Source organism: Mus musculus, chromosome 9 (assembly GCF_000001635.26).
Source record: "Mus musculus strain C57BL/6J chromosome 9, GRCm38.p6 C57BL/6J".
Classification (NCBI taxonomy): domain Eukaryota; kingdom Metazoa; phylum Chordata; class Mammalia; order Rodentia; family Muridae; genus Mus; species Mus musculus.
In genome coordinates this window covers 15,619,700-15,647,587 of record NC_000075.6, presented here as the reverse complement: position 1 = coordinate 15,647,587, position 27,888 = coordinate 15,619,700, and the positions used below count along the sequence as shown (strand labels likewise).

The window sequence follows — 27,888 nt, the reverse complement described above, 5'->3', positions numbered from 1 at the left end:
GGCTTTTGTAGTAGGATCTAGTAATTTTTTTTCTTCTGTTCCTGATGCTATATCTTCCTTTTCATTTCTGATTTTGTTAAGATGGGTACTGTCTCTATACCCTCCGGTTAGTCTGGCTAAAAGTTCATCTATCTTGTTGATTTTCTCAAAGAACCAGCTCCTAGTTTTGTTGATTCTTTGGATGCTTTTTTATTTCTAGTTAGTTGATTTCAGCCCTGAGTTTGATTATTTTCTGTTGTCTACTCCTCTTGGGTGTATTTGCTTCTTTTTGTTCTAGAGCTTTCAGATGTGCTGTCAAGCTGCTAGTGTATGCTCTCTCCAGTTTCGTTTTTGAGGCATTCGGAGCTATGAGTTTTCCTCTTAGCATTGTGTCACATAAGTTTAGGTATGGTATATCTTCATTTTCGTTAAATTATTTAATTTCATACAAAGTCTTTAATTTCTTTATGTCTTCCTTGGCCATGTTATCATTTAATAGAGCGTTGTTCAGCTTCCCTGTATATCTGGGCTTTCTGTTGGTTTTGTTGCTATTGAAGACCAGCCTTAATCCATAGTGATTTAATTGTGTCCTGAGGGTTCCGGACACGTTCCTCTGAGCAGCAGTGATAGTCCTACCTGCACTCAATGGCCTGTCCACGCTGCTGAGAGGCTCCCTCATTCGCGGTGCTATTTGGGTATGGAGCCCTGTGGCACAGAATCTGCTACCAGCAGAGACGGAAACCAGAAGCACTTCTCTCATATATTATATCCTGACTGGTTTCCCTACCTTTTCTTCTCCCAGTGCCCTCCACATCCATTCTTCCTCCATTTCCCTTCAGAAAAGGGCAGACCTCCCAGACATATCAACCAAGCATGGCATATCAAGTTGCAATAAGATTTGGCTCCTCCCTTCAAATTAAGGCTAGAGGAGGCATCCAAGTAGTGGGAAAGTGGCCCCCCAAAGGGCAAAAGAGTCAGAGACACAGAAATCCCCCTACTCCCACTGTTAGGAGTCCCACAAGATGACCAAGCTACACAACCAAAACATATATGCAGAGGGCCTAGGTCAGACCCATGCAGGCTCCCTGGTTGTAGGCTCAGTTTCTACGGATCCCCATGAGCCTAGGTTAGTTGATTCTGTGTGTTGTGGTGTCTTTGATACCTCTGACTCCTAAAACTCTCCTCCCTCCTCTTCTGCAGAATTCCTTGAGCTCCACCTAATGTTTGGCTGTGAATCTCTACATCTGCTCACATCAGTTTCTGGATGAAGCTTCTCTGATGACAACTATGTTAGGCTCCTGTCTTTTTTTTTGGGGGGGGGGGTGGCAAATAAAGGTCTTTATTCAGCAAAGTTATCTTACTCAGTAACAAAACAACAGGAGGTAACAATTCCCCTGAAGATCTGGAACAGTATCCACCCTTGCAGCAGGCAGTACAGCCTGCTTTAAAAAGAAAAAAAAACAAAACAAAAAAAAAAAACGCAGTTGCAGCCAGGGTCTCTAGAAGCTACTTTTTCAAAGATCATAGTTGGAGTTCTTCCGAATAATAGCAAAGCCTTCCAGAATGGGGGTGACAGGAAGAAGCTCCTCAGTGGCCAACTCTGCCCGCACCCCATGAGCCAACAACACTGGAGTTGTATCAGTCTGGAACTCCGTGATCGTTTTTGGCTTCCCAGCCTGGCCCACCACATCCACTGCCTGACCCACATGGACAGAAACTGGCAATGGTCACAACTCCTCATCAAATGTAACCAGCATCCGAGGCTGCATGGTGGCCACCAGCCCACACAATACATAGTGAGATTTGCCTAGGATGATGTTTCGAACATCCAGGAAAGAAACAAGCACCGTGAGTAGTCCTGCCACAGCTACTTGACTCATGAGCTGCCGATCACTGTGATGGGGCAGAGGGTAAGTATGCTCTTCCCTAAATGTGTTCAGGCCCTGTGCCAAGTGCACCATGAAGAAGTTATTGGGGTCCTTGGCATGATATTGAGCTAACTGGCACAACATTGCAGCCAGACGGGCATTATTGGTAGTACTGCCCACCATGCCTATAGCAAAGATGTAGTTATAGGAAACTTCTGGATCAGCATCATGAGACAATTTGCTTAGAGTATCCAGGATGTTAAGTCATGGATTTGAAACAGAGATTACTGCCAGTGCTAAAGCTACAGCCTGACGGAGGGTGGGCTCCTCATATCTCAGCAAGTGACCAAAAGTTCACAATGCCATCTCTGCACCAATCTCTTCCCCCAGAGCAGTAAGTGCAATCCCCAGAACAGCTGCTCCCTGACGTGCTCCCATGGCAGCAGGGACGTCCTTCTCGCCCTTGTCCTTCTTTACCTTCTTGTCTTTGTCTTCTTCCTTTTCCTTGGAGTCAAAGTGCTCACTACAGACGTGGAGGAGCTGCTGAACCGTCAGCACATTCCCGGAGCCTGCAAAGGCACATACATCCACCAGAATGCTGGCAAAACTGCGGAGTGGCTCTGACACGACCTCCAAGGCAGCCAGGATGGCCTCAATAGCTTCACCCTTCCCCAAGTGATTGAGGCCCAGGCCAAGAGGAAGCCAGCAAGCATAGGTATCTTTGAGCTCAGTCTCAGATTTCTCCAAGATGGTTTGAAGGATGGTGGAAGTGACATCTGCATTGTAAGATCCCACTGCTATCATCCCACAGCTAGAGCCGTCACACCTGCTACCTCCACGCTGGACTTGGAATCTCCCATTACAGGTAGCAGCAGTGTTAGAACATCCTCCCAATTAGAGTTAGCATAGGCCAAACCTAGCCCAAAGATGGAGCCAAGTTTCATGGTATTGCTGTTATGGAGAACATAGTCTGAAAGCAGTGCCAGGGCAGGATCACAGTCATTCCGGACCCCAAAATTCATGATACCACAGACAAGGAGAGCTCCTGACTTGATGTCCTCAGAGGAATACAGATACTTGTCAATCTGGGTGAGGCCACCATCCACATCCCACAGCAGAATCATGCCAAGAGACACAGCAGCACATAACATCCCATGGTCCTTGTTCTTGTAAAGACATTTGTTGCCATGATCAGTCAGCAGTTAATCTTGATCAAAGATCAATGGCTGCATTCACAAAGCCATTCACAAAAGAGGAGGCTAAGTTCATTTGTGCAGAATCCACTTGAGAGCCACTGCCACCAAACCTGTTATTCTCTAGGTGGATTTTGAAGATGTCATCAGGCATCTTGGGCTCCATGATGTCCAGCTCCCAAGCTAAAGTTAAGAAGTTGCTGTTGACCTGAACATTCGACATGATTTCTGTCAGGTCTTCATATTCCTCTAAGTCTCCACTCAGCTAGACTCCTGTCTTAGTTAAGGTTTTACTGCTGTGAACAGACACCATGACCAAGGCAACTCTTATAAGGACATTTAATTGGGGCTGGCTTACAGGTTCAGAGGTTCAGTCCATTATCATCAAAGCAGGAACATGGCAGCATCCAGGCAGGCATGGTCCAAGCAGAGCTGAGAGTACTACATCTCCATCTGAAGGCTGCTAGAAGAAGACTGACTTCCAGGCAACTACAATGAGAGTCTTAAGCCCATGCCTACAGTGGCACACCAACTCCAACTAGGCCACACCTCTTAGTGGTGCCAGTCCCTGGGCCAAGCATGTACAATCAATCACAGCTCCTGTCTACAAGTATAGCAGAATATCATTAAGAATCATTTCCTTGACTTTTTTTTTTTTTTTTTGGTATGTCATGCTTGGTTCTATCCTAGGGTTCTGGGCTATCTAGCCTCTGGTTCCTGGCCCTCCTGGAAATGTCAGGGGTGGCCTCTCATGGCATTGGTCTCAATCTGTGCCAGTCACTGGTTGGCCACTTCCACTATTTCCCTTCCACCTTTACCCCAGCATATCTTGTAGGCAGGACAAATTGTAGGTGGAAGGTTTTGTGGCTAGGTTAGTGTCCCAATTCCTACACTGTAAATCTTGCCTGGATACAGAAGATGGTCAGTTCAGGCTCCATATCCTCCATTACTAGGAGTCTTAGCTAAGTCACCCTCATAGGTTCCATTGCACTATCTTTCTACTTCACTCTCCAAATGTTCCTCAATTCCAGTTGTCTCTCCTAGAATTCTCTCCCTCTAAACCTCTCCCCAACCTGATTCCTCCTGTTCCCATCCCCACTGCTCCCAGTCCACCCACAGTATCTATTCCATTCCCACTTCCCAGGAAGATTCATATGTCCAGCCTTGAATCTTCCTTGTTACTTAGCATCTCTGGGTCTGTAGATACCCACTTGTAAGTGAACATACACTGTCCTTTTGGATCTGGGTTACCTCAATCAGGATGATTTTTGTCTAATTCCATCCATGTGGCTGTAAATACCAGGATGATTTTTAAACTGCTGTGTAATATTCCATAATGTAAATGTTCCACATTTTCTTTATCCATTTTTCAATTGAGGGGCATTTAGGGTGTTTCCAGTTTATAGTTATTATGAATAAAGCCACTATGAATGTTGTTGATCCAGTGTCCTTGTGGTATGGTAAAATGTCCTTTGGGTACATGTCCAGGAGTGGGATAGCTAGGTCTTGAGGTAGATTGATTCCCAGTTTTCAGAGGAACTGCCATATTGATTTCTGAAGTGGCTGTACAAGTTTGCCACTTGTGGTTTTGATCTTAGCCATTCTCACAGGTGTAAGGTGGAATCTCAGGGTTGTTTTGATTTTCATTTCCCTGATGACTAAGGATGTTGACCATTTCTTTAAGTGCTTCTCAGTCATTTGAAAGTCCTCTGTTGAGAATTTTTTAGATCTGTATGCCATTTTTTCAACTGAACCACTTGGTTTGTTGATGGTTAATTTATTAAATTATTTCCATATCTTAAAAATTAGCTCTGTATCATATGTAGAATTTGTAAATATATTTTTCTATTCTGTAGGCTGCCATTTTGTTCTATTGATGATGTCTTTTGTCTGACAGGGTTTCATTTTCATGAGGTAATATTTATTGTTGATCTTAGTGCCTCCTCTATTGGTGATCTGTTCAGGAAGTTTTCTTCTGTGTCAATATGTTCAAGGCTGTTTCCCACTTTCTCTTCTATGCAGTTCAGTGGATCTAGTTTTATGTTGAGGTCTTTGAACCACTTGAACTTGAGTTGGTGCAGGGTAATTGATATGGCTCTATTTGTATTGTTCTACGCAAATATATCCTGTTAACCATTATTGTTTGTTAAAGATGCTTTCTTTTTTTTTTTTTTTCATTGAATAATTCTGGCTTCTTTATCAAAAGTCAGGTGACCATAAGTGTGTTGATCTATGTTTCAGTCTTTGACTCATTTCCATTGATCAACCTGAATATTTTTATTACAATTCCTTGTGTTTTTTATTATTATAGTTCTGTAGTACAGCTTGATATCAGAGATGGTGACACCTCCTGAAGTTCTTTTATTATTCAGGATTGTTTTAGTCATCCTGAGTTTTTTGTTTTTTTCATATGAAGTTAAGTATTGTTCTTTTAAGTCTGCAAAGAATTGTGTTGGAATTTTGGTGGGTATAGCACTGAATCTATAGATTTCTTTTGGTAAAATGGACATTTTTACTATGTTAAGTCTACAACGGATCAGGGGAGATATTTCCATCCTCTGATATCTTTCTCAATTTCTTTCTTCAGAGACTTGAAGTTCTTATCATACAGGTCTTTTTTTCACTTGCTTAGTTAGAATTACACCAAGCTATTTTATATTATCTGTGGCTATTGTGAAGGGTGTTGTTCCCTTTATTTCTTTCTCAGCCCACTTATCATTTGTATATAGGAGGTCTACTGGTTTGTTTGTTTGTTTGTTTGTTTGTTTGTTTGTTTGTTTTTAGTAAATTTTATATCCAGCTACTTTGATGAAGGTATTTATCAACTGTATAGGTTCCCTGGTGTAATTCTGGGGATCACATGTATACTATTGTATCATCTTCAAACAATGATACTTTTAACTTCTTCCTTTTCCATTTGTATCCCCTTGACCTCCTTTATTGTCTTATTGCTTTAGCTAGAACTTCATGGAAAGAGTGTTGCTATTTCCCCATTTTCATTTCTGAGTCTGATCATTTGGATATTTTTTCTGTGTTCTTCATTTATTTTGGATAGGTATTTGTCTATCTCAACTTCTTTGTTTCATTGCTTCTTTGTATTACTTTATTTTAAATTTATTGATTTCAGTCTTCAGTTTGATTATTTCCTGCTGTCTATTCCTCTTAGATATATTTGCTTCTTTTTGTTCTAGAGCTTTCAGATTTGCTGTTAAGCCCTAGTATAAGATCTCTCTAATTTCTTTGTGAAGGCAGTTAGTGCTATGAACTTTTCTCTTTACACTGTTTTCATTGTGTTGCATAAATTTGGGTATATTGTACAATCATTGAATTCTAGAAGTTTTTAATTTCTTATTTCTTCTCTGAACAAATTATCATTGAGTAGAGAGTTGATCAGTTCCCATAAGTTTGTAAGCTTTCTGTTGTTCTGTTGTTGTTGAAATCCAGCTTTAACCTGTGTAAAATAGGATACAGCAAGTTCTTTCAATTTTCTTGTATCTAGTGAGACTTGCTTTGTGACCAAGAATGTGATAAATTTTGGATCAAGTTTTATGAGGTTCTGAGAAGAAGGTATGTTGGGAACAAAATAAAGGGGGTGGCCCGGGGAGAAGTAGGATAAGAAAAAGATGCCCACACTCCGACAGAGTTTCCCTATTCTCTGGTCAGTCAGGAGTGGGAGGGCTGCTACCTACCCTATCTACTCATCCCTGGGTGGGCATTCCTCTATCTCACTCTTCAGGGGGTGGCCAAGGGGCAGCCCTGCCTAGGGACACCCCCCCCCCCGAGCTACTTTGCTAAAGTCACCAGGGTTGTGGGAGAGAGGGAATAGGGGAAGAGGTTCCCAACACTGACCAGAGTGCACAGTGGAACTTGAAGGAGCAGAGACACTCTATGGTTTAAGAGCTTTATTATAGAAATGCAGGGGAAAGGTAGAAAGGAGGAAAAGAGAGAGTAGGAGAGGAGAGGAGAGGAGAGGAGAGGAGAGGAGAGGAGAGGAGAGGACAAAGAGAAAGGAGAGAGGAGAGAAAACAAAGAAAAAGGGAAGAGAGAGTAGTGAGAGGTAAGAGGACAAAGGAGTAAAGAGGGGAGGGTGGGGGCTTAACAGCCCTTTTTATGGTCTTCACTGTTGCTAGGTAACTGGGGAGGAGTTTAGCCTGAAGGTAAGAAGCTTGGGCCAATGCTTACGTGGCTACTGACCATGCTTCTCTTGTAGGGGCTGTGGGAGGTGCTACCTTAGGCAGGGGCCGGAGTTCCAGGAGCTTGAGGGAATGCCTACTGTGTCATGTAGGTGAATTATGACCATCGGGGTTCAGACCTCAGCTCAACTGGAGACCAGCCTGCAATTCCCCACAAGGGTATATTCTTTTTTGTTTGGGTAAATTATTCTATAGTTATCTGTTAGGTCCCTTTGGTTCATAACATCTGTTAGCTCCATTATTTTTTAGTTTTTGTCTTGTGAGAATAGAGTGTTGAAGTCTTCCACTATTAGTGTGTGGAGTTTGGCATACGATTCAAGCTTTAGCAATGTTTCTTTTACAAATGTGGGTGCCCTTGCATTGGGGACACAGATGTTCAGAATTGAGATGTCATCTTGGTGGGTTTTTTCTTAGATAAGTATGAAGCATCCTTCCATATATCTTTTCATTATTTTTGGTTGGAGGTCTATTTTGTTATATATTAGAATAGCTACACTAGCTTGCTTCTTGAGTCCATTTGCTTGTAAAAATCTTTTTCCAACCCTTTAAGGACAATGTCTATCTTTAATGTTGAGGTGTGTTTCTTGTATGCAGAAAGATGGATCCTGTTCTCTCATCATTTCTATTAGTCTGTGCCTTTTTATTAGAAAATTGAGTACACTAATATTCAGAGATATTAATGACTTTAGTTATTGTTAATTTCTGCTATTTTAGTGGTGGTAGAGGTGGTGGTGGTTGTGGAGGTGGTGATGTGTGTGTGAGTGTGTTTGTGTGTGTGTGTGTGTGTGTGTGTGTGTGTGTGTGTGTGTGTGTGTGTAGAGAGAGAGAGTTCTTTAGTTTTGTTGGTAAAAGATTATTTCCTGTGTTTCCAAGGGCGTAGTTATCCTCCTCAGAATGGAGTTTTCTTTAGATTACCTTCTATAAGGCTGTATTTATGGATAGATATTGTTTAAATTTGACCTTATCATAGAATATCTTGTTTTCTTCATCTATAGTGATTGAAGTTTTGCTGGATATAGTAGTCTGGTCTTGCATTTGTGGTCTTTTTGAGACTGCAAGACATCTCCCCAGGCCCTTCTGGCTTTTGAGTCTCCTTTGCAAAGTTGAGTATAATTCTAATTCTGCCTTTATATTTTATTTGGCCTTTTTCTTACACTTTTTATAATATTTTTTCTTTGTTCTGTGTACTTAGTGTTTTGATCATTATGTGTTAGGGGAACTTTCTTTTCTGGCCCAATCTATTTGGTGTACTTTAAGCTTCTTGTAATGTTTTAGGTATTTCCTTCTTAAGGTTAGAGAAATTTTCCTCAATGACTTTGTTAAAAATATGTTCTGGGTTTGAGCTGGGATCCCTCGTCTTCTCCTGTTCCTATTATGCTTAGATTTGGTCTTTTCATAGTGTCCCAGATTTCCTGGATTTTTTGTGTCAGGAATATTTTAGATTTAGCATTTTCTTTGACCAATGTATCAATTTCTTCTGTCATATCTTCTTAGCCTGAGATTCTCTCTTCTATCTCCTCTATTCTGTTGGTGATGCTTGCATCTGTAATTTCTGTCATGTTACCTTGGCTGTTATTGATAATGTTCTTATGCTGGCTTTTAGGCATCTGGGTTTTGGATAATTATAGGTTTAAGGGCCTATTTCTGAGTCTATTTTGTTGGATGGGTGTTTTCCCCTGGATTTCTGCTCCCTTTTTCATCTTCTTGTGTGAATGGCCTATGTTTTGGGTGATAGGTGAGTCCTTGGGTCCAGTAGAGTGCCTTTGCTGGGGTTTGGAGTACCTCTGGGACTCTAGAGCTCTGGGAACTGGCATGGCCTCTGGAGTTCCAGGTACTGGCATGGTCTCTAGGGAGCTGGGGGCTTCTGCTGGAATTTTGGGCCAGGATGCAGAAATGAGGGGCAGGAGTGCTGTTGAGGAAATCTGAGAAGACTCCGAAGAAGCCTTGGATGTCTGTTGTCAGTGGCAGGGTCTACTGGGGTTCTGGGTACTACATGACCTCCTGTTGAGGAGGGGGCTTCTGCTGAGTTTGTGAGCTGGGCTATGGAGATGTATGGAGGGGATGTTGTGGTCTCTTAGCCTACACAGTTCACATAACACAAACACACAGTTCAAAATGGATGAGTGATTGAATAAATGATGCTCAGAAGTACAGAGTTTCCACTGATCTCTGTGTCATTGACTTTAATTGGAGAAAACATTTACCTAATTATCTTTTCCCGTCCCACTTTTCACTATTCAGTTTCCACTTGAGTATTCTCTAAGATCATTATCTTTAAAGAAAAACAACAACAAAGACACTCAGCTTAATCTGCTTCTAAAAGTAGCCATGGACTAAAAAAAAAATCATGAAATAAATAGCCAAGACAACATTAGTTATGCTAATATTAACTATTTGGGGATTATAGACAGTGCACTGTGTACATAACTGACTGAACGTAATCTTTGCTATTGCTCTGAAACGGTCCCCACCATGAAAATGGGAAAAAAAATAGTGTTTGATAAAGCTGAGTGAGTTAACTCTGTTGGACAACTGCAAAGGGTAGAGTATAGATCCAGACTCTTGTCTATAAATTCTTTCCACAGTTCTCAGCTGACTTAGACATAATCACTCACTTCACTGTTTTCTCATACTGAAAAGAAAAGTGGGGGATTTCCATAAATAAGTTCCACAATTTAAATAACTCGAATACTTTTTTTCTTTTGAGAAAACAAGATGGCAGCCTATTATTCATATTGCTTATGTTTTTATTAACTTCTAGAAAAAAATAAAAGGTTGAGTGAGAAAAAAATTATATTTTCAAATTCTTTGTGGTTTAGAAGCTCAATACAACCATTGGTGAGTTAATGACCTGTCTCAGTTCATTTGTGGTTACTACAATAAAATGCTGAAGGCTGAATACTTTATAAAGAAAAGAGTTTTCTTTTGACTGATTGTTTGGAAGACTGAGAATGTCCAAGCCTGGTCAGCCTCCTGGTCCCTGAGGGACTTACATGCTGTACCACACCATGGCAGGTAGTACCACAGGGGAGGGATATCTGTGAGATAACTCACTAACATGGTAGACAGACTCAAACTTTAAAACAACTGCTCCAGTACTGGGCTCCAGTTCCATGACATAAACATAAATCCTCCCAAGGAAGGTGACCTGAGACCTATTGACCACTGGTAAACCCCAACTAAAAACTTCCAGCTCATTACAAAATATCCAAGTTACAGCTTGACCGATAGCTCAAAATGAGAAAGTAGGATTGAAACATTTAACTACAAAGGGAGAAAAAATGAAATTCAAAAAAACTCCCTCTGATAACTCTTTACTGTCAGAGGATTTATGTCAAGCTGTGAAAATTCTCTCAGTCGAGTCTGAAATAAAACTGAATAATGAATCTTAACACAACGCCATATAGATAAGACGGATGGCTTCTTTAAAAAGCAATTTGCAAACGTTCAGAGATAATTTGGGCTTCAGGAAGTTGAGGTCACCACGGACTAAAGATGACACCTTACATGTTCTATGAGAATGTTGCAAAATGATTATTTTTTAGGGATGATAACTCCTAGTAATGTCAAAAATTATTTCTGAAGAGAACCAGCACATGATGGGCCTCAGACATGGGTGTCGCTGAAGCAGTGTGTAACTTAGGTTTTATTTACATGCATTTCCATACCTCTTTTTTTCTAAGATCTGTGCATGAATGTTCATAAAATTCCGTCTAGAAAAAGGGCAAAAGAAAAAATTGCTTTCTTCTGTTTTCCTGCTGTGTGTGGCAAGTCTGTGGTCCCTCGATGCTGAACTTGGTTGTGACCTAGAATAATGACATATTTCTGAAATAGCCTATATGCAGCAGTGGCGGCCATGGGAGCAAAACAAGCAGCAGAAAGTCACAGGATGAAGGGACATGAATGACAAGCCGTTTCTCTTCAGTCAGGTGAGACTGGAGGATGACACCAGGATGGACAAAGCACTGGTTTCTCTCTAGAGCAGACTCTGCACTGCTCCTGCTTCAGCATGTTCATCCACCCACTCTTGTTTCCAGGACTGGTCAAATGTCTCTATCTCGTTCCTCTCCATTAACCACTGCTGTAGGTAGGGTTAGCAAAAAATGTGAGAATCAGAGATCACAGAGTGATTCTCAACTGTGGCAGATGTCTCAGTAAAGTTAAGTAGTATTAAAATAATAATAACTAAAAATTATACTTTATGCACTCACATGCTGGTTGTTGTTTTTATTTCTGAGATGAGCTAGCTCAAAAAATGTAGCTCAGGCTATCCTTGAACTTGCTATGTTGCTGAGAATAAATACTCTTGAATTTCTGATCTTATGTGTCCACTTTCCAAGTGCTAGGGTTACAGAGGTGTGCCCCTACATCCAGCTTTCAAAATAAATCTTAAAGACATAGCTCTTATTGTATAAGCAACTGTAGTGTGTTCTTTAGTCTTTCCCTAACATTATTTGTAATAAATGGTCTTTAGTCATTTCCTATTTAATCTACTCAAGTTTGTCTCCCCATTTCCAAAAAACAAAAACCTAAGAAAATTTAAAAGATATTTATATATAACAAAATTTGGAAGAGGTGGGGGGGGGAATTAATGTAGAAAGAAGTTCTATTATTGGTAGCAGACTTAACTACTCAACAAGTCTGTGAATTAAAACAAAAAATCTTAAAATATTAATATATTGTGGGTTGGAATGAAAGAATGGAATGCAAAGGTGGCAGACCCTAGGTAAAGGTAAAAATGCCAACTAGGGGGCAAATCCTGGAAGTAGTTCATGCCTGGAGTTCTGCTCTGTGCTGATTCCAGCAGAAGTTTCTGCACAAGATCAGGGTCTCAAAAAACCGACTCAGCAACAGATGAGGCACAAAGAGCTTAGCATGTACAAATTTAAAAGCATTTAGGAAGTTGGAAGAACAGAATAGAATGCATGTGGCAAAGCAATACAATCATATTAATCATATGTGAAACATTCTGTTGAAAGAACTAGAAAGTAAGGGAAAGGATAATTGTCTCTGCCTCATCCCCATGCTCTGAAAGGCTACCCAACTTTCATTCCTGTTGTTTAGAAAATACCCTGTCAAGAAGCAATTTGGGGGAGAGAGTGTTTAATGTGGCTCACAATTCCAGGTTACAGTCCCTCACTACAGGGAAGTGGAGATGGGAACCTGAGATGCTACATCACATTTATAGTCAAAACAGGAAGAGAACGAATGTGTGTGTCCATTTGTGCGCAGCTCAGTTTGTCTACTCTTACATGGTTCAGGAAATCCTGCCTAGGGAATGGTACCACCTACAATAGGCCATGTCTTCCACCATCAGTTTACTTAGGATAATCCTCTTTGGACATACACAAAGACCAACCAATACAATGTAGATAATTCCTCACTCAGACTCTAGGTTTCATCAAGTTGACAACGCTAACCAACAAATGCACTGAAGGCCAGATTAACTGCTGAGCTCTGAGAGATAAAGTTTTTCCCAGATGCAGGTTAATAATTCCCTTATTATTATATTAATATTGTTCTAAATGCTACTACAGTTGCACAACTAAATACATAGACAGCAGTGGTCAGGACTCACAGAGCAAAATAGGAAACTCAAACGGCTTATGGTCTCTCGCTCTCTTCCTGATACCTTTGGCTCGAGATGTAGCACTCTCAGTTCCTTCTCTGGCAGATATCTGCCTGCATGCCACCATGCTTCCCACCATGACATTAATGGGCTGAACCTCAATAAGCAAGCCCTGCCTAGATGCTTTCCTTTATAAGAGCTGCCATGACCTGGAGTCTCTTCACAGCAATAGAACACTGACTAAGACAGTATATAACAGGATTGGGGATATCTGAAGAAGCACTGTTTGGCTTAATAAAGACTTGATGAGATGGCTCAATGGATAGGAACACTTACAACGAAATCATCAGGATAAGAGTTCAGATCTCAGCACCCATAAAACAAGCCAGGAATCCCATGCATGTTTATAAAGTCAGCACTGAGGCAGAGACGGAAAGATGGCTGGAGTTTGATGGCTTCCAGTCTATCCAAGGAAACATGAGCCCCACATTCATTGAAAGACTCTTCTCAAGAGAATAAGCAGGGAGTGCTAGAGAAATATGTCCCCACACATACGAATCATGTACAACCATATATACACATGTGCATATACTCTCACAGACACATACAGAAACAAAATTTTTAATAATGAGACACAGATGATTACATATAGAAATCTGTATGTCTAGTTGCCTAAGAAGCTAATAAAAACACACACACATTTCCTTCCTCTCTCAGCCAAGAGGACCTAAAAAATGAGATCCAACTAGCACTCAGTGCCCAGATATCTGTTTCTAATTACATTTTTAACTAAAGCTACCATGTCCCCCAGGGAAAAGGCTGGCTGTAGAACTGGGATGATACATAATAGACCAGATGAGCCTGGAATGGCCCAGCCCACACTGGAGGAAGCACTGAAATTAACTAAAATGAGCAATGAAGTCCCAAACAAAAAATGAAATTTGCTCAGTGATGAGGGCATTTCAGAATGGCCCAGGACCCATGCAAAAGTGCTCTCAGTGGTAAAAGCTGGCAACATCATAGAACACAATGCTGTACCTCTGGCTTACAAGTCAAAGTCCACGGCAAATACAATTTTAAACTGATAAAAAGCAAATGGAAGAGAGACACAGCTTCCATGAAAAAGAATTTTAAATAACTTATACAGATGCTTTATCACGCATTGAGTGGAACATAATTTTGTACACCTCAAGACTGGGCCATGCATGTGACTGTTGTCTACGAGCTTGGTATGGAGATGTGACAAAAATTATCTCAACCAGACCACCCAGGTCACGGTAGCATGGCCCTTGTACAGTGTGCAGCATGAGGCAGATGACTTTCATGACCTTCCTTCCCCCAATGGAAAAACAAACTCTACAAGGGGGAATTCTACAGGATACATAGCCACCCTGGGTTGTCAAGACAGTCAAACTCATCCAAACAGAAAGCTCTGGAAACTGATAGCCAAGAGGCACTTGGAGAGGTGAGAAGATTAAGTGGACTGCAACAGCAAGCTTATTAGGTAAAAACAGAAAAGAATTTATGAGTAAAGCAGAAGTTTTCATTGGTTTTTAAAAATCAGTTTGGGTTTTTTTAAGTAGCCGGGCAGTGGGAGGTGCACACCTTTAATCCCAGCACTCAGGAGGCAGAGGCAGGCAGATTTCTGAGTTTGAGGCCAGTCTGGTCTACAAAGTGAGTTCCAGGACAGCCAGGGCTATACAGAGAAACCCTGTCTCAAAAACCAAAAAAAGAAAAAAAAGGAAAAATAGAAAAAAAATGATAACAAGTACATCTATCCAGTCTAAGGTGTCCACATGAGGGGTTACTGGATGAGGGAACACAGGAGCTCTGCATCAGGTTTACAGATTTTCTGTAAATGCAAAACTATCCTAAAGAAGTTGATGTCTTTAAAGCAGCAGTGCATGCCTGGTCTAAGTGCTCTCCAGGTGGAGGCAGGAGGATATAACTAACGCTCAGGAGTGCAGCCCAGTTCTCCTTTGAGCTTGATCCAGAGTGAGCAGCACAAAGTGGCCCCACTTTTAGAAATTATCAGGGATGGGAACACAGTTCAATGACAGCACAGTACCCCAGATGAGGAGGCCAGATAGTCCATTGGAAAGAGCTGGATTTTGGAGGGATGACATAGTGTCCTTATCCATGAGATGCTATCCCAAGATGATCTTTGATTCCTTCCAATTCTTTCCCTACCCCCCTCGCCACTTTTCCCTTTCAAATGCTCATGCTCTGTGTTTTAAGACTCACGGAATCCACTTAGTGTCATTGTATATATGTGGATGTAGGACCATCTGCTGGACCACAAGAGCCCTTTCCTGCCCTGTATCCCTGAAGAAAACTGACTCTCTCTCACCCAGCAAGTCATCAATTGCCAATAGCTCTTCAGCAATGGGATAGGACTTACCCTGACTCACTTCATTGTTGTTCCTCTTGTTAAATTAAATGAAGGGCAGGAAGAATCTAAATAGAAAGCTTAGACTTGGGATTTCTGTTTTCCTTTCCTCTTCTCTATTCTTTCTTTCCTAGATAAAAGGAAGGAGGTTGAAGGGAAAAGGGAGGATAGAGTAATATTATAAGAAATTAAATACATGGGATGGATTACTAAATTTATTCTCAAACAAATCATTGTATAGCCATAATTTCTTACATTGGTAGAAATATTTATAATTGATGCAAAATTGAAGTTATAATTTCTTACATTGGTACAAAATTTACATATTGATACAGATTTAAGGTTTTCATTGGTATAAATCTTTGTATATTGATACAAAACTTGAAATTAATATTGATACTCTTAGATAGGCATTGTGCCTATGTAATTCATTTAAGAATACAAGGCTTAGAGCCAGTCCTTCTATGGCTCCTATTATAATCTCTTTAGGATGATGAGTAACGCATGTTAAGGGCCAGATAGTAAACTCATGGTTAAATTAAATTCTGATTTAATTACATATAATAAGGTGTTTTTAATATTAGTCCAATAGAAATAGCTAAGAGTAGTAAAGGTTTAACAGTTCAGCTATATTTATACGATAGATAGTCTTCAAAAGCATCAGAAAGCCACAGTCTATGGCATTTATAATCATTTCATTATTATTAGATTTTTTACTAAGAGGTATGTCTGCTCCTGACAGAATCCCTTTCACAGTTCAAAGATACATTATAACCTCCATACTGAGTTGCTCCAGTTGTGGCAAGGTAGCCACTGGGAAAGAATTGCCCTACTTCATCTACAGACAAAAAAAAAAGAAAGAAAAAAATACACACACACTCCAGGAAAGGACACAAGATGAAGGATAGTCGACAGCTTAGCTCTGCCAAGACACAGTAAGATAGTCCTTCATAGTTCCTAGCTCCTGCTTCACTCAAGGTCTGTCAGATGGTTCTGGGCCAGAAAGCTGAAGACAGAAGCTCCAACATTTTGAGGAATGGGGGCCTGTCCAGGTAGTCAGCTGTCTCTGCAAATTGGTTAAGTTTTGGAAGATTTTGTGCTTCCTATATATTCCGTTAATATTTAATTCATTCTCAGATCTCTGACAGTGTTAAAGACTAGTTATAGTCTCATAATGAAACGTTAGTTATTTAGTATTGAGGAAGATGATATAGATTTGAAAGGATGTTTCCAGATAGTAATGAAAGTTAAAATCAAAACATAATTCAGATATAGAATTGTAAACTCTTTAAGTTAGAGTAGATGTTAGAGTAATGTACCTAAATTGACAAAATTGATGGACTAGATGTTATTAGTGTATATCATACCTTATAGTGTATATAACTGTTATAACTATCTTCATTGTTTTTCTGAGAGAAAGGCTTTTTTTAATGAATGAAAAAGGAGAAGTGTTATGGATTTGGTTTTATGCTTGTATTGTAACTAGGTTCCCAAAATTGCATGAGAATCCCACATGTAAGACAGTAAGGGTCCTTGCCCCCTTGCTGGTTCTGATTGGTAAATAAAGTTGCTGGCTGCCAATGGCTAGGCAGGGAGATAGTGGCAGGACTTTAGGAATCACAGCCAAGGGGACCAAAGAAGAAAGAAAATCACCATGCCAGGAAAGTAATAAGATGCAGGCTTGAAAGCTGCAGAAGACAGAGTACCAATTATGTAAAAACTGGGGAAGAGTCTCTCTAGACCCCCATCATGGGGTATAGGGCAGCAAAGAAGGATTATAGATTTTAGTAAGTAATAATTCAGGAGTATAGGGAGTGAGAAGTTAGCAATGTGAAAGTTTGGGAGTGGCCCAGTCATTGATCTGATTAAGGCATATTTAATACAAGGCTCTGTGAGTGTGTATGTGTGTGTGTGTGTGTGTGTGTGTGTGTGTGCCTTTCATTTGGGAATCCAGAGCATGCAGCTGTTAGTGAGGAACTCACGCTGCCCTGCCGCAGCAGGGGAGATCAAAGGAGAAAATCTTCTACTGCTACAGGCAGTTCTAGTCTACATATATACAACTTCCTAAATTACATTATCATAGCTGTCCTCTCAGGCTTCAAAAACCCCGCCCACATTCATCCATCTGAAAGTCGGAAACCAACCATCACCTCTACAAAACCTGGACTCCTGCATATACGGGTTCCTGAATACTTGAAACCCTAATTCCTGGGGAGATTTTGTGAAGCACTGAATCTGAAGTCACATTTCAGTTGTTCTTGAACTAGATGTACCCTCCACAGAATCCTTTATCCTAAGTCTGGGTTTGCTGATGTTCTCTAAAAACTCTGAGCAACGCATCGCCTGCTGCCTGTGTCTCACTAGTGTCCCTGCAGCTTCAGCAACAGTGAAGAGATGTAAGTGGGTTCAGTCTTGGACATTTGAGCCATCATGAAGTTTTCTTTCTCCTTCAGTTTCTGCTTTTTCCTGCTCTCTCTCATCTGATGGCTCAGCTGGTGAAGGCATACGCTGCCAAGCCTGAGTATACAAGCATGATGCCCAGGAATCAAAATGTAAGAGAGAGCAGAGTCCTACACTTTGTCCTCTGACACCTACAGTGAACCATTCATGTGCCACCTTCCCGATACCAACAATCAAAATAAGTAAATAGCAGGGCATGAAGGCACACACCTTTAATCACACACAGTACTTAAGAGGCAGAGGCAGGCAGATCTCTGAGTTTGAGCCCAGCCTGAACTACAGAGCAAGTTCCAGAACAGCCAGGGCTACACAAAGCAACACTGTCAAAAACAAACAAACAAACAAATAATAATGATGGTTGCAATTCTTGACAGGAAAAATACATTGTGTGTTTCAACTTAGGCAAGAATAAAGGGTATGACTAACATTCTCAGAATAATGAAGTTTCAGGAAAAAGATGATATGACCATGCTTCACTTACTCGCTGTCAGAACTGGGCAACACTAATCAGAACTCGCATCCTGAATTATTCCACATGACTCATCTGAGAGCCAAGCAGAACTGGATGGAGGACTGTGGGTTGGATTAAAATTGACCGCCATGTTAAAGTAGCAAACTGACATGAGTGTTGAAAGGAGAATGCAAATGAGAGGTTTTAAGAACTAGCAATCAATCATCCAGATGTGCTGAGAAACAGTTATGTTCCTAAAGCAAGCCAGCAGCATTCCCATCCAAGTGCTTAGAAAGTCTGCTTGCTGCACACCTATTTATGTATGTGATATATATATATATGTATATACATATATATATATGATACATGTACTGATATATACATATATATGTGTATATACTGATATATATATACATATATATCAGTACATGTATCAGTGTGTTGATTTCTATATCATGTGTGCTTTCTATGTCATATATACACATATATTTTTATATGTGTGACTTGTATATAGTACATGTATCTGTGTGATTTCTCTATTGTCTGTATTATGTCATATAAATATATACACATACATATATAATATATATGACTTGTATTGATTTGCATTTCCCTGATGATTAAGGATGTTGAACATTTTTTCAAGTGCTTCTCTGCCATTCGGTATTCCTCAGGTGAGAATTCTTTGTTCAGTTCTGAGCCCCATTTTTTAATGGGGTTATTTGATTTTCTGAAGTCCACCTTCTTGAGTTCTTTATATATGTTGGATATTAGTCCCCTATCTGATTTAGGATAGGTAAAGATCCTTTCCCAATCTGTTGGTGGTCTTTTTGTCTTATTGACGGTGTCTTTTGCCTTGCAGAAACTTTGGAGTTTCATTAGGTCCCATTTGTCGATTCTCGATCTTACAGCACAAGCCATTGCTGTTCTGTTCAGGAATTTTTCCCCTGTGCCCATATCTTCATAATAGTACATGTATAAGTGTATTGTGATTTCTATATTGTGTGTGTATTCTATATCATATATACACATATATGGTATATATATGGTACATACTGTCATTTTCTCAGTGAAATCAACAGGGTCAGACTGAGATTCTGTCATCAATTATGGTTGGAATGTGGCTGAAAGAGGAAAGAATTTGGAATCAGTTACCGAGGACCCGGGTTGGTGCCCACCATTAGAAGCTACTCCCTTGTCCCCAATACAGCCTGATCCACCTAACTGGCAGTTTTCCAAGGACGCAGCGAACTGTGAGGAAGAGAGGGGTTTAAATGGTGCTAATACAGTGACAGTGGAGTGAGCCTAACCAATTCCCAGCTGGAAGTTACTAAGGTGAATTCAAAGGGAAGAGGGTTGAGGCCCAGTCTCTGCGGTGGCGTTCTTGGTGACCCACCGGTTCTCTGGTTGGGCAGTGTCCTCCCGCGTTTCTCTCGCGCCTCTGGGTAGCCGCGGGCCGCAGCTAAGCGGGTTGGGCGGGCTGAGGACTGACCTGGCCGCGCCAGTGCTGGGGAGTTCCCGCTAGAAGGAAGCGGACTGGTGCGGAGGCCGCGTCTCCATGGCAACCCACTGGGAACCAGCCGCCAACTGCGCTGGGCGGGCGGGCACTGCGGGCGGGACCCGCAGCCCAGGCCAGGGCAGACCTCTCCAGACAGCAGTACAGGTAACAGGTGGACTCCCTGTACCCAGGCCCTGTCCCTCCCCTAGGCTGCAGCTAGCAAGGAGATGGCCGGCCGGACTGCTGCTTCCAGCGACCCAGGGAACTGTGCCTCAGTTTCTCTCCTTAATTTGTCTGAACCTTTTGACTTAGCTTTGTCTCCTGTCGCCTCCAGTGTCTGTCTCACTGCTGCAATTCCTGTGGTGGCAAATGGTCTGAAAGGAGGTTCTTCCTCTCCCCTGCCCCCTTCCCTTCCTACTCATCCTGTTCACCTCCCCCTCTTCCACTCTCTTCTTTCTCCCCTTACCCTCTCCTCTCTTGCCTCCTCCTCTTCTTCCTCTTCATCCTCTTCTTTTTTTCCTTCCCTCCCCCCTCCTTCTCGTTCTCAGTTCATATACTTCTTAGGAAGGTTAAGTTCATTTTAACACTTTGTTCATTTATCCTTTTAAATTAGTCCACTAATGGGACAACTTTGTGAGTGTGTGTGTGTGTGTGTGTGTGTGTGTGTGCGCGCGCGCGCACGCGCGAGTGCGTGTGTTGAGGCATGTAGGTGCCAGGGAAGAAGAGGGCATCTGATTGCCCTGGGACTAGGTGGTTTTGAGCTACCTGACCGGTGCTGGGTCCTCTCTATGCACTCTAAGCATGATGACCTCCAACTGCTGGGCCAGTTCTCCAGCTCCTGTTTTTGGACTTCGTACTAAATTTCATGCTCAATCGACTCTTTTAAAAGGTCAAGAAAAACCAATGAAAGAATACACTCAAAGGCAAAGGATAGGCACTCCACTAAGATGCAAACTGTGAGGGCTTCTAGATATCACTTCTCAAACCAGGAATTAGGAACTTTTGCACAAATTAGGCAACTGACACCTAGCTGCCTAGCTGAGTTAAGGAGGTATGCTTGCTGGTTTCATCAAGGCAAAGAAACCCCACCCCCACCCCACCCCCACCCCCACCCCCACCCCCACTGTGGGCCTTCTCTGTTGAAACAACAGCGTCCATGCTCAGAGAACCTATCCTAAATGGCATGCCAACAACAAAAATAACATCTTATATTAATATGTTTAAGCATTTTATAATTCTAAATAATTTCCCTCCTCACAGATTAAATATCAAGAAGTACCAAGCCAGATGTAGACATTTCTTGGCATGGAGAACCAAGCCCATACCACAGCAGGGTAAGTGCTTCAGAAATTCTATCTAATTAGCTCATCTTTGCCCAGAAGTCTGGAGGAAGCGTGAGTTCTGAAGTGAATTGTTAAAAGAAGGATGTATTGGTTTGGGAGGCGGTAAGTAGACTGAAAATCTCAAGTAACTTATGAAGTATCTACTGGTGTAAGTCTTTCTGATGTTGTCTGCACCCTGGAAGACAGCACTTCCTGACTGATACTGTTGGCGTTATAGATTCGGAACCCATGCTGGCCTCCTCTGCCCTTACAAGTCCACAACACAGCGCTTCCTGGCCAGCTTTCTCTTTTCTCGCTGTGATGAGTGTTTCTCTGCTCCTATCCTTAAGACTGGCCACATTTTCTCAACATTTAAACACAGCTCCGCAATACATATATTTCCATAGCAGAGCAAGAACTGGGTATTTTAGAATGGGGTTTAGAAAATATTCACTGTGGTAGGAAATGGACCAAATTCCTTTTCACGATTATTTGTCCTCCCTCTTCTCCCACATCAGCACCATGAATATTTCACTAGCCATCTGACCTCTGCTGGACTCAGACTGGGGCAGCAGAGGTACATCAGAGCCCAGGCCTGACTGCAGCTGCTTTTGACACTAGTCACAACTCTCGTGGCTCACGTCCAGTGACTCTACTCCACCTGTGACACACATGCACACACACACACACACACACACACACACACACACACAGAGACACACCCCAAATGCACAGCCTTAAGTAACATGAAAACTCATCTCTATGTCAGAGTGAGTGGTTTCCTCTTTACACCCAGAGTGGTTGCTCCAGCACTGTGACTGTTTGCCTTCCATCCTGGTAGTGAGTGCTCATAATGAGGGGGAAAGCAAGGGCAGGAAAGACTTTCCTCCTAGGAGTCTGACCTAGAGATGTTGGGCTTCCCTGGGTTCACTATCATTGGCCAGAACTCAGTCTCACTTAGTTGTAAGAAAGGCTCAGAAATGTGCTCTCCAGCTGGGTGGCATATGTTTAGCTGTAGTTCAGAAATTCCATATATAGTTGGTGCTGGACTCAGGATTGCTCAGCTTGCCTGGTCACCTGCATGCCTGTGTGGCAGCATGCCTGTGTGGCAGCATGCCTGTGTGCCTGCATGCCTGTGTGAAGCTGTAAAGAGGATAGTAGAAACCATCCTCTAATTTCTAAGCTGGGTCTTTTCTCCAGACTAGAAATCTGTGGATTCCCTCTGACAATGCTAGTAATTCATGGCTAGTTACAACTGTGAGGGTAGACAGTCACCATCACCACACCCCAGGACACTGAGGGCTGAGCTGTTGGTTCTCAGGCTCGCTGGGTTAATTCCGGGCGTTTTCAACCTTTTTGTTTTTTCAATATATAATGGCCCTGTCCAGCCACAGCCAACTCCACTGTAAGTTGAAGGGCGAAGAGTATTCATTGCTGTGTCCCTGCCCCATTGAGCCTCAGAGAGATGGAGACAGGAACAAGAATTTATACCAGTAGAATAGCGGTCAGTGAAGGAGGCAAGAGTTGAATTGAAATACATCTAGCTCCAGTCCCTGGATCTTTCCTACACTGGAAATTGATCACATGGAGGTGAGAGGGGCCGCCTGCTTAGAGTTCACAGCACAGCCAGGTCAGGCTAAGAGTGTGTTGGGTCCCTAGAGAGACTGTGACATTGGGATATAGTAAGGCAGACTGTAGAATTCAGGCGTGAGCTTGTGTAGCAGATTGTCTTAGCCCTGCAAAGCTGAAGATCTGGCTGGTCTCTGCATTCATTCTTTGAAGACAAAGTACCTTGTCCTGAGTGTTAACCCCTGAAATGCCAAGGTTATTTAAAAACAGAACTGGTCCTTAAAGAACTTAGAACGCAGTGGAGAGAGTTAGACTTGTTTGGGTACAAGATAGTTACAGTTAGTTACAGAAGTTAGTGAGCACACCACAGTGTGCTCTGAAGGACTGCTGCTCATCCCAGTAGGCTATGGCCATAGTGTCCCGAGCTCAGAGCCCACTGGCTCCCATGTTGTAAAGAAACCAGTAAATGTGGATGGTTCTCCAGGGACTTGTTAGCAAGTTTATGGACATGTTCCTCTGATGTTTCTTGAAGCAGCCCACTTTCAACAGTTAGCACCTACAGTGAGCTTATGAAGCTCTGAAACTACATAAACATACAAATATATACCAAACACTGATAGAAAAAGTTATGTGCACAATATAAAAAATTTATTTGGTTCTATGGATTACAAAACAATATAAAACAAAATCTAGTTGCGTTGGTACCCGGCCAGATTTCTACTCCCAAGGCAGCCACTGTGAATCCTTTTGGCTGGGACCCTTTCCCAAGGCTTTTGATGTCTAACTTGGTATCTTCAAATAATGGGTTTTACTGCTGCTTTTGATTTTTCAATTTTAGGTATTAGCTATTGACTTTTACACTAGATCTCTCTCTATCTCTGTTTCCCTCCTTCCCTCCCTCCCTCCCCCCTCTCTCTCTCCCTCCCTCCCTCCCTTCCTCCGTCTCTCTCCCACTCTGTCACACACACACACACACACACACACACACACACACACGCTCCGAACTTCCCTGTCCCCCAATATGACATGATTTTGGTAGCCTCAATAATCTTCTTATGACTTTATAAGTCATGTCCATCTCAGAGTTTGATAAGGATCAATCATTTTCTTTCCTGCTCAACATTTTTAGCTCCTGAAGTTAGTAATCCTGTTGTCACAAACTTCTGAAGTGTCCTTTTTCCTCCAGTTTCTTTCAGATGTCTCTCTTTGGAGCTGCCTATCATTTTTGTCCTGTGAACTGCTTTCCTTGGGCCCCTGAGCTCACTTCTTATTTATTCCAGGACTCACCCATGGTGGGGACCAACTATACTTAGGGTGGGTCTTACCTCCAGAAATCCCCTCACAGGCACGCCCAGAGGCATGTCTCCCAGGTGATCCTAGATCCTGAAAAGGTGGCAGCCAACAGTAACCATCATAGGTTGTTGCTACTTGGCTCCCACTCTTTTTGCCTTTGTAGGTTTAATGTGTCAGGTGAAACTATCCATCTGCCTCGTGTTAGTAAGTCTTGGGAAAGGAGCACATTTTGTGGGTTCATCCATCTTTACCCAAAGCCTGTTCTCCCCCCTGACTCCCCTTCTTGGCCTTCCATTCTGAGACATACTTTGCATTCTGTAACTAACACCTGAGCCATTGATCTCTTTCATAGAACCTTGTCAAATGGTTTCTAAAACTTGGGATGCCTCTGCATCAAGCCACCAAACTCTTCTCATCTTCCAGAGAACTGAGATAGATAGGTTATTAAAGAGCAGCTTCCCACCTGGATTCCAAAAGCCCTGGCCAACACTGCTTCTTCTGTGTGTCTTTTTAACCCTCAGGGGTCCTTCTCCAGAGTCACAGCCTCAGTTGCTCACTTTGGGATGGATTAAATTCAGTTTTATTTACAGTTAGTAAAAAGAAATTCTGATTTGCCTGAGCTAAGCCCCTACAGCAGGACCATAATGAATGGTTACAGTGTTCTTTTCCTATAATTGAAAATTCTTTTCAATTGCTGTGACTTCCAGCTGGCCCATACCACACCTTCCTGGCCCAGACCATACCATACCATCCTTGCCTAGACACACCTTCCTGCTCTCCCCACACTGCCTAGTACTTCCCCTGCCCCTCCCAATATCCAATTCTCACCAGAATAGTCTCATTTAACAAGTTCCACTAATTTCTTGTGCCTTGAATGAAGAATTAACAGAAAAAGAGATGGGGGAGGGGCAGTGTTCCTGGTATGTGGTGTGGTGAAGGTGAACTCTGAAGCTAGCATGGGGCTGATTGCAGGTCTGGATTAGTGACATCCAAAGACAGAAAACTCAGGAGGGAGGGAGGAAGAGAGGAAATATTCCTTTGAAACAATATAAGACAAAGATTCAGAAGTACCACCACTCAAAACACATTTGCCTGCACTTTTTATAGGGCACTGTTGGGTATATTGGCAACTCATTAGATTACAGGAGGAGAGGCCTGAGGTATGCAGACCCTACCATAAACACTGGCACCAGGCACATCTAACCTGACCTAGTTTTCAACATGTTCAAACACCTAGAACAGTTGAGAGCCTCTAGGCAGTGTGCCTGGCACAGAATGCTTAGCAATGTGAACAGCCTGCAGGGTCCTCACCTCTGAAGAAAGGAGTGATTTTATTGGACAAAGTCATGCCTTCCTTGCACCAAAGTCAAGAAACAGAAAGAAGGAAAGTTAGAAATAGAGCTCTTAAAGAGGAAAGAGCAGACCAAGGGTGACCAAGAACCAGCAGGAGCCGAACTTAACCCAGCGACAGCACCATGCATCTCCTGTCACACCACAATGACTGGAAGAGCATCTCGCACAGGAAGGGTACACTGTCAGAAGTGATGCCAAAGTCAGGCAGAGCAGCATGAACACCATGTGCAGAAGACCAAACGAGAAGGAGTTGAGAGTTCAAAATTACGTAGAAGCAGGATGGTGCAAAAAATGATGGAATCCAGGAGAAGCAGAAATGTGTGGGGCATGCAGCCGTTGGCAGGAACTCCCTGACAGAATCTGTGGATGCTGTGAGGGTAACACCCGAAACACTGTTTTCACCTCCTAACATTGCTTAGGTAGCCTATGCCTTGAAGTTAACAGGGATATTTGCTGTTGTTCCCACAAAGTCGCAGGGCAGCTGGCTTCGGCTCCTCTTGCTAAGCCATTGCATGACAACAGTGTGTGCAAATGGCAATGCATGAGAGACAGAATAGAGCTGGTGGGCTTTGTCTAAAATCCCTTCCAAACCTTCTCTATACATGGTTAATGAAAAACACAAGCATTTTACACCTACCTTGCATGATCAAGTTACATGCTCCTTAAAGTGGTTCAAGGACAGGAAAACACTGGTCAGTCAACAAAACTGTCAACCCAGAAAGGACAGATGATTTGATTATTCACAATGTTGATATCTACACAGCTTAGAAAATGAGGTGGGGATGGGAGTGTGGCTCAGTGGAAGAGTACTTTGCAATTGTAGGTTTCTGGGTTCAAATCCTAGTATTGCAAAGGAAAAAGAATGAAGGTAGAAGATGAGACATGAGTTGTGCTCTTGATCAGTAGCCCAGGAATGTCCAGACCTCCCTTCAAGCCAGTCTTGGGGGATATACACCTGCCCTTAGAGTGGCAAAATCAGGCAAGATACTTTGAGCATCGATGACACTGAAGTCCTGCCTCACATTGTTGAAGACCCTATATGCTAAGGAACCATCATTCCGAATACCATGAAAATTCTGTTAACATGTAAGAATAAAAGGATGGATGTTGGGGAGGTTATTGTCCCTTTTCTGTTGCTATAACAACATATCCAAAGCTGAATAGTGTATAAGGAACAGAGGTATATTTAGCTCAGTTTTGGAAGCTGAACGCTCAAGAGCAGGCAACCTTACCTGGCTGATTCTGTTAATGGCATCAGATGGAGGGATGTAAAAGAGAAGGAGGCAGTCTGGGGACACCCAGGGACCAGGCTTCTCTTTAAGGCTCAGCCCCCACAAGACCTAAGCAGATTCCTGCAAGAACTAAGTCTCTTCTGAGGACAGTCCCACCAATGCCAAATTGTCTTCCACAAGGCCAGACCTTAAAGGCACCACCCCCTTGTGCTTCAGCATAGGCGGACACACTGCTTCACCCTTGGGAGAAGCGCTCCAAGCACCCTGACAAGAACAGCTGGCAACTGCCGACAGCGGTTGATGGTGTCTTGGTCAGGCTTTATCACTGACTATGATGAGAGGTCAGAATTTAGGATATGGGGAGGAGCTGGCACCAGTAATGCTCTCTGGTCAGAAAGATTTTACTCCTGGCAACTGGAAGCAGTTGTGTCACATAAAGATGCAGGGCAGAAGGGAATGGGAGTGGGTTTAAGCAACAAGGGTCAGGTAGTCTGTCTGGATATGTGATGTCTTAAGGGTCCATGACATCCTGTGGAATTGCCAGTTGTGAACAGCACTGGTCTAGGATGCCTGAAATTCAGGGCTTGAGGCTGCAGAAACTTCTAGAAGTCAGCACAAGCTAGCAAGAAAGGTTTGTGGGAAATCTCAAGCATGTAGAAAATAGAGTGTCTCTTAAACATTTTTTCATGTCTACTATTAGAAAACAGGTCCTACTATTGCTTCCCTGGCCCTTTCTATCGAGGCCTAGTGAAGCACCCGGCCCTGGTGTCAGAGGCAGAAGTCCTGTCCGCACACCATTGCCGTCACCATCTCCTTAGACCAGCCTGTTTTTACCAAGGCATACAGGTGATTGTCCTGGAGACTGGCTTACACAGCACAGGCATTGTATATGAGAATAAACATTATCAGTTTCCTCAGACTTACATGGATCTCTGTGTGAGAACAGGGACATCTGAGTGCTCTTTACAGCTATGAAGTTTCCCTTTGAAGAAGAGGCCAGAACCTTCCAACATACACTCCCTGTCTGTCTGCTCACCCCTGTCTGTCTTCTTACCCCCTGTCTGTCTGCTCACCCTCTGCTTACCTCCTGTCTGTCTGCTTACCTCCTGTCTGTCTGTCTGCTTACCTCCTGTCTTCTAACCCCCTGTCTGTCTACTCACCCCTGTCTGCCTACTTAACCCCTGTCTGTCTGCTCACTCCTGTCTGTCTGCTTAACCCCTGTCTGTCTGCTCACCCCATGTCTGTCTGCTTAGCCCCTGTCTATCTCTGTCTGTTCACCTCTTTGTTTGTCTACTTCCCCCTCCCCACCTGCTCACCCTCCTGTCTGCCCACCTTGCTGTCTTTCTGCTCACCATGCTGTCTGTCTGCTCCCCCCCCCCGTCTGCTCACATCACCCCTCCCCCATCTGTTCATTTAAAGGATGCTCACAGTGTGAAAAGTCATCACAGAGGAGATCTGTGATGTGTACATAATAGCATAACATCCCCCATTCAGAAAAGAAAAAAAGGTTGTGTTTGAG

The 27,888-nt window shown here is 42.6% G+C and overlaps 1 protein-coding gene, 1 long non-coding RNA gene and 1 pseudogene across 12 annotated transcripts in view; 1 reads left to right on the top strand and 2 right to left on the bottom strand.

The window, feature by feature from the left end:
- On the bottom strand, positions 1,497-3,317 carry Gm7642 (predicted gene 7642; annotated as a pseudogene).
- On the bottom strand, positions 6,368-27,731 carry 4930540M03Rik (RIKEN cDNA 4930540M03 gene). The gene is made up of 5 exons (NR_040746.1): positions 27,702-27,731; positions 24,248-24,340; positions 19,159-19,226; positions 15,204-15,321; positions 6,368-6,491 (listed from the first exon to the last, which is right to left on the bottom strand). It is a non-coding gene; the product is annotated as an RIKEN cDNA 4930540M03 gene (long non-coding RNA).
- The window catches only part of Deup1 (deuterosome assembly protein 1), a 68,488-nt gene continuing 59,836 nt past the window's right edge, over positions 19,237-27,888 (top strand). For 4 of the 11 annotated variants that reach the window (NM_001373919.1, NM_181816.3, NM_001373917.1 and 1 more), the window contains exons 1-2: positions 19,742-19,765; positions 20,861-20,934. In NM_001373919.1, the coding sequence (NP_001360848.1) occupies positions 20,906-20,934 (29 nt within the window). In that variant the 5' untranslated portion in view covers positions 19,742-19,765; positions 20,861-20,905. Of the gene's footprint in view, positions 19,438-19,579; positions 19,766-20,860; positions 20,935-27,888 lie in introns of those variants that run through there. The other 7 variants (XM_006510165.3, XM_006510159.3, XR_003947864.1 and 4 more) reach the window with 6 other exon arrangements.